The sequence below is a fragment of the Dendropsophus ebraccatus genome, chromosome 1 (assembly GCF_027789765.1).
Source record: "Dendropsophus ebraccatus isolate aDenEbr1 chromosome 1, aDenEbr1.pat, whole genome shotgun sequence".
Lineage (NCBI taxonomy): Eukaryota > Metazoa > Chordata > Amphibia > Anura > Hylidae > Dendropsophus > Dendropsophus ebraccatus.
The window spans coordinates 205,788,977-205,796,094 of record NC_091454.1 but is presented as its reverse complement, the minus strand read 5'-3'; the positions used below and the strand labels follow the sequence as shown (position 1 = coordinate 205,796,094).

At 50.2% G+C, this 7,118-nt stretch overlaps 1 protein-coding gene across 1 annotated transcript; it reads left to right on the top strand.

Moving 5' to 3' along the window:
• Nucleotides 1–797: 797 nt before the first annotated feature.
• On the top strand, nt 798–6,650 carry PET100 (PET100 cytochrome c oxidase chaperone). Its single transcript, XM_069968900.1, has 4 exons — nt 798–879; nt 2,095–2,181; nt 2,877–2,909; nt 6,464–6,650. The coding sequence occupies exons 1-4, from the start codon at nt 853–855 to the stop codon at nt 6,530–6,532; spliced, it is 216 nt and encodes a 71-aa protein (XP_069825001.1). The 5' UTR covers nt 798–852; the 3' UTR covers nt 6,533–6,650.
• Nucleotides 6,651–7,118: the final 468 nt, after the last annotated feature.

Sequence of the window (7,118 nt, the reverse complement as noted above, 5' to 3'; positions counted from 1 at the left end):
AGAGAGTTAACCACTTCGATGCCGGGGTTAAAGGGGTATTCCAGGAAAAATTCCACAGGATAGGGGAAAATTTATTGCGGGGGGGTCAAACCACGGCACCCCCGCCAATCTCCGTATCGGACCCCATCTTCTTTATCATGAATAGAGCCGCGGGTACGGCACGTGACCATCAGCTCTATTAATTCCTATGGAGCGACGGACACAGCCGAGTAAGATGGATGAGCGCTGTACTCGTCTCCTTCTGACGGCTCCATAGGAATGAATAGTGGCGTACTCACAGCTCTATACATAATACAGAGGCCGGGCCCGATATGGAGAGTGGTGGGGGGTACAGAGGTCAGACCCCTGCAATCTCCTATTTTTCCCCTTTCTTGTGGATTTTTCCTGGAGTACCCCTTTAATAGTGACTATTGCATCTAAGCTGTTAGCATAGGGAACCTTCAGCTGCTGCAGAACTACATTGCTGGCTGTCCAGGAATGATGGGGGTTGTAGTCCTGCAGCAGCTGGGGGGCTGAAGCTTCCTCATCCCTGTTATACAGGAAAGGGCTCCCCCTCTGTCAGCCATATGCAATACATGGATAAGGCTAAGCTACAAGTTATCAGGTAACTGCAGGGAGTCAGTGTGTGAACGGCTGCAGATCCTCTTATAAGTTTATTATGACATTATATATGGGAACTATAACCCCCAGCATGCTGGGAGCTGTAGTTGCTCCACTAGACTCGGGAGCGCGCCTCGCAGTTTTCAGGCCGGCGACGCGCACGTCGTCACGTGCTCTGTCTGCCTGCTCTGACTGACAAGCGCGGCAGCCAATAGACGAAGAGGAGGCGTGGTCTGTGGCCTTGTGTACAACATGGGGGTCAAACTGGAGATATTCCGGGTAAGTGTCCTGTGTGGTATATAGGGGCAGGAGCTGTATGTGAGGGGGAGCATGAAGGGGATAGCCTGCTGCTGTGTGCACTGCAACCTGTAGGGACACTAAGAGTCCCAGCATGGCCTGCTGAGGGTTGTAGTGTGACAGCAAAGGGGAAGCCACTGGCTCTGACATGGGGGATGCTGGGAGTTGTAGTGCCACACTAGCTGAGTTGCTGCGGGGTATAGTGAGGGATGTAGCGTCACCTTAGGTGTAGTGATGCTGGTTTGGAGCATGCTGGGAGTTGTAGTGTCACAGTTGTAGTGATGCTGGTTTGGAGCATGCTGGGAGTTGTAGTGTCACATTAGGTGTAGTGATGCTGGTTTGAAGCATGCTGGGAGTTGTAGTGTCACATTAGGTGTAGTGATGCTGGTCTGGAGCATGCTGGGAGTTGTAGTGTCACAGTTGTAGTGATGCTGGTTTGGAGCATGCTGGGAGTTGTAGTGTCACATTAGGTGTAGTGATGCTGGTTTGAAGCATGCTGGGAGTTGTAGTGTCACATTAGGTGTAGTGATGCTGGTCTGGAGCATGCTGGGAGTTGTAGTGTCACATTAGGTGTAGTGATGCTGGTCTGGAGCATGCTGGGAGTTGTAGTGTCACATTAGGTGTAGTGATGCTGGTCTGGAGCATGCTGGGAGTTGTAGTGTCACAACAGCACAACTGCTGCAAGTTATGTAGTGGGATATGATGGGGGTTGTAGTACCAGGGGGGCAGCGCTGCCTAAAGGCCTAGTGACCTGTATCTGTGCTTTTCATATCACCAACGGTTTCCTTTCACTGACAGCAAGGAGAGTTCCTGAAAATGGCGAGAAAATAAAATACAAAGTATATTAGGAGCTAGAAGGTGGCTTTGATGTATTCTCATAAAACCCTGTAACATTTTACACCCTGGGTTCACACCTACGTGAGATAACTCCATCACAGGGTCCATCCAAAAACAACAAACAAAATGGATAGACCCCAGTCACAAAGGTTTATTGGTATACACCAAGGATAGGGAACCTGCAACACTACAATTTCCATCATGCCTGGGCTGCCAAGGCATGATGGGAATTGTAGTTATACAACAGCAGGAGGGCTGCCGATTCCCCGTCCCTGGTGTCCGCAGCGCAGGTCCAGCAGAACACTACTATGAGGCGACTTGGTTTTCAGTTTTCTTGCTCTTTCCTTTTCCCCTCACTAGATGGCGCTGTACCTGACCTTCCCTGTCACAATGTTCTGGATCTCTAATCAGCCAGAATACTTTGAAGAATACATAGTGAAGCGTAAGGTAAGTCACAGAGAAGTCTTATATACTTCTGATCCCGGTATATCAGCTGTCCAGTAATAGACATGTGGATTCATACCACTATTCCCATCACATGGATTACAGGTGTATCCCTTGAAGTCACAATCTGTATCCAGATGACCATCTATTATTGGCAACTAGAGGGCTCTTGCCTGATCCCTGCGATACCTTGTTACCATTAGGATGCCTTGCAGAACAATGTCCCAAACCTGTAGCTCATCCAAAGCCACAAGGGATGTCAAAGCATGCTGGGAATTATAGTTCTGCAACAGCTGGAGAGAAAATGGTGTTATAAAAGGGTCTATAGTACACAGATCTAGATCTCCTTCTTCATAGCTGTGTCTTATCCGTTTCTAGGAAAGCTGGGTGACAGTCAGTATGACCACTATGGGTGGGTTTGTCATCCAGCTTTCCTTGTGGTCCTGAACTAGTTACGGTATACAGTAGTACTGGAGTGGGCTTATATATGCATCACTTGCCTAATACCAGTATTCCACCATTTGGAATCAGAAACATAATAGCCATGGCCTGAGACGCCATAGAGTGAATATACTTCCATATACGTACTTCCATATACGTGTATATGCTGTACTGTAGGGCCCATACATACTGCTCCCATATGGGTTTATATGAATGGATAAAGATTGTTATAATTTTTATTTTTTATTTTTTTCCAGAGAGAGATTTATCCCCCTGAACAAGATGAACAGGTAACAACCGTGTGATTGGGAAGAGGAAGCGGACTCTGTCCATACATATGTTTAGGGGCTTGTGTATCGGTAGTATTAGGCCATGCGTTCATTTTTGTGGCAGCGATATCTTCATGTTGGCAGCACTGAGCCCGAGGGGCACTGAAGGCTTAGAGCAGGGGTAGGGAACCTTGGCTCTCTAGCTGTTGCAAAACTACAAGCTTTAGCTTTGGCTGTCCAGGCATGATGGGAGTTGTAGTTTTGCAACAGCTGGAGAGCCAAGGTTCCCTATCCCTGGTTTAGGGTGTTTATTCCCGCTCTGTGTAACATGACCTGGGTGGACTCACAGTGCACGTCTATGGGGCTGTCCAGGTCTCACAGAGAGAGGAGAGAAGAGCCCGGCAGTGCGGTTGTCTCTCAGCTCATTCTAGTGATCAGTTGAGGTCTGAACCCTCAGAACTAGAGACATGTTTTTATTAGTGACAGATTTAGAGAGAATCTGTCAGCTGTAATTGCCGCTCCACTTTAGGGTCTTAGGAAAGCCTTTTTGGCTCTTTCTGTCTAGTTCAGGGATGGGGGAGCCTTTGGCTCTGCAGCTGTTGCGAAACTACAATTCCCATCAAGCCTGAACAGCCAAAGCTTCGCTTTGTCTGTCCGGGCTTGATGAGAGTTGCAGTTTTGCTACAGCTGAAGAGCCAAAGGTTCCCCATCCCTGAACTAGAGAATAAAAAAAATGGAAGCACAGCTGGATATATAAGTATCATGGGTCTTCTTGTCCTGACAGTATCAGCATTCTGGAATGTGAGTTGCAGCTCACAGATTCCCTTTAAGGGAACGTTCACACGTACTGACTAGCAGCGGAAATTTGGCTGTGAGTTCTGCAGCAAGATCCGTTATGAGTTAAGGTCCTGGCAGACCTCTGGGTCTACATACTCGCAGCGGTCTGAAAGACCTCTGCCAGTATGTAATGCAGCCGCCCCCTTAACCCCTTCAGCTGCCGCCCGGCTCCCCCACTGTCTGTATATACTTTACCTCTCTCCTCACTGCACGGGGTCCCGGCGTCCGGCTCTCCTGCCCAGCCAGCCAATCAGTGGCTGCAGCTGGGCAACACACTGATTGGCTGGGTGGCAGAGAAGGAAGCGGGGACCCCGTGCGGCAAGGAGAGAGGTAATGTATATACAGACAGCGGGGGAGCCGAGCGGAAGGGGTTAAGGGGGCGGCTGCATTACATACTGAGTATATAGTCCCAGGGATCTGCCAGGACCTTAACTCGTAGCGGATCTCACTGCTAAACTCGCAGCGTGATTTCCGGTGCAAGTCAGTACGTATGAACAACTTAGTTATACAAAGGGCTGGGTAGGATGGGGATGCATTCCTGGTACCCCCATCATTTTTTTTTTTTTGAAGGCATCATTCGTCTAATCATGACAATCCTCTTGTACATCAGCTAAAGAAGTTAAAGTTAAAGAAGACAATTAATGAAACGGCCCCTGTATGGCTCGTACAGCCATTTATATTCATTGCTATGTTTACACAGGGAGATGTACGACCGATAAATGATTATTTTTAAGGCTGCATAAAAGATGCGATTGGCTGAGGATCGGGTGTTTTTTCGCTTCTTGGCTGCTCGCTGACGCTTTTACACGGGCTTATTACTGGTTGAATGAGGATTTCAACACTCATTGCTGATAATCGACCCGTGTAAAAGGGCTCTAAGGGTATGTGCACACTATGGATTCCAAGCAAAGAACTTCAAGTGGATTCCGACGCACGCCCAATTGAATTACGCCCGTCTCATAGACATGTCAATTCTTTGGGTGGATGGCGGAATTTGCCTGAACATAGAATGGAATCTATGGGATGCGAAGAACATCTCCGCTCCGAATCCATAGTGTGCACATACCATTAGACCACGTTTACCTTACATGTGTGCCTTTTGTGGCACCTGTACCCTGGCACCCTAGCAAAATGGGATGCCAACATATACGAGCACGGATGAGCGCGTGGCTTTTGGGTTCAAGAGCCTGAATGTAGTTTACGCCCCAATGTCATCCTCCGAGCCTTTTCTGAACATATATACGTTGCAGTGAAATGATAGAATCAGGGATTTGATCAAATCCCCGGAAATGATGGAAAGAACGCGCTGTTACATCATTTCCCTAGGGATTTGATCAGGGAAATGAAAGAATGAATGATTGAGGAGTCACCCGGCTCTATGTTTTGCGGCAGAGGCGGACGGGGGAGCAGAGCGGCACACCTCCCTGGCAGGCATACGGTGGCGGAGGCAGACGAAGGGAGCAGAGCAGCTCACCTCCCCGGCAGGCTATGGCGGCAGGGCGGACGGGAGAACGGAGCGGCACGCCTCCCTGCCAGGCAAATGGTGGCGGGGAAGATGGGACCGGGGGTGGACGGAGGAGCAGAGCGGCACACCTCCCTGGCAGGCATACGGTGGCGGAGGCAGACAAAGGGAGCAGAGCAGCCCACCTCCCCGGCAGGCTATGGCGGCAGGGCGGACGGGAGAACGGAGCGGCACGTCTCCCTGCCAGGCAAATGGTGGCGAGGCAGATGGGACCAGGGGTGGACGGAGGAGCAGAGCGGCACACCTCCTGTCAGGCATACGGCATTGGTGCGGACGTGGAGCAGAGTGGACTGGACGATGTCGTGGGGCGGACGGGACCGGTGGCGGACAAGGAGCAGAGCGGCACACCTCCTTGCAGGCATACGGCGTTGGGGCGGACGTGGAGCAGAGCGGATGGGACGATGTCGTGGGGCGAACGGGACCGGAGGCGGACAAGGAGCAGAGCGGCACACCTCCTGGCAGGCATATGGCGACTGGGAGCAGAGCGGCACACCTCCCGGCAGGCACATGGTGCTGGGTCGGACATATAGCAGAGCGGATTGGCCAGGGGAGCAGGAGACATGTCGCGGGGCGAACGGGACCGTAGGCGGACCAGGAGCAGAGCGGCACACCTCCCGGCAGGCATACGGTGCTAGGGCGGACGTGTAGCAGAGCGGACGGGCCGGGGGAGCAGCAGGCATGTCGCAGGGCGGACGGGGAGCAGAGCAGCACACCTCCCGGAAGGCGTGCAGGGGCAGACGTGGAGCAGAGCAGACAGGCCGGGGGAGCGGGAAGCTGGTAGCAGAGGAAACAAGCGGAACAGGGAGCAGAGAGGCGGCGGAGGCGGACGGGGAGCAGAGCCGACAGGACGGGGGTGGGTGGGAGGGGTTAAATGATGGAGTTCATTCCATCATTTCCCTGAAAGGGGTCAGTGATTTGATCAATTCCCTAGGAAAATGATGTAACGGCGCATTCTTTCCATAATTTCCCAGGATTTGATTAAATCCCTGATTCTATCATTTCTCTGCAACATATATACAGTGTACTGTGTGTGTGTGACCTTCTATACAGTGCAGTACATCACCGTTGCATTCCCCTTTATTGTGAGGACTGGTCGGAGTCCCAGAGGTCGGCCTATGATCTTATAGTGATGGCATAGTCTGATGCTGTGCCCTGTCCTCACTGCTGTAGTGTCTATACCTCTCACTGCTTTTATCCTTGTTCTATGGTCACACAGAGGAGACAGCTGCAGGAAGTAAAAGAGACGATGAGACTGAGGAAAGAGAAGCTCTACATGGAAGACTAGAGCCCCCAGACCTACACGTCCCCCAGCCCCTCATTGCTGTATTGCACTCTGTATATGGTCTCTGTAATGTACATGAATACATGGTATAAAACTACAGTAAATAGATGTTTTCTACATATTGGAGGTGTCTCATTTTCTTTCTTATTCCTAGATTACTTGATTGATACAGGGAGTGAGGCTGCTGAGTGCAGTGTGTGACTGTGGTCATAAAGCAGTATTCCCGGATAGTAATGTACACTCACTATCACAGTTCTTGTAGTGTCATCCGTTTCATCCCAGCTCTGCTGTATAATACATTTTATTACTGTATATGGGCCATGTGACTTCTGACCAACCACCATCTTGACTTTAAAATTTCAAACTGCATCTTCGAATACATCTTCATATCTGCTATCAATCCCATGATGTATCAGCACAGCATCAAAAGGACTGCTCAGGACAGTACCATCTCTGTTTGCTCATTTTATACATCTCTTATTAAGCTGAGAGACTTAAAAGTATCCCGTCATCAAATCCATTATAAGGCCATGTTCACACACTGTATTTGGCTGTTAAACAACAGTCGTTGTTGAAAAGTGCAACAATG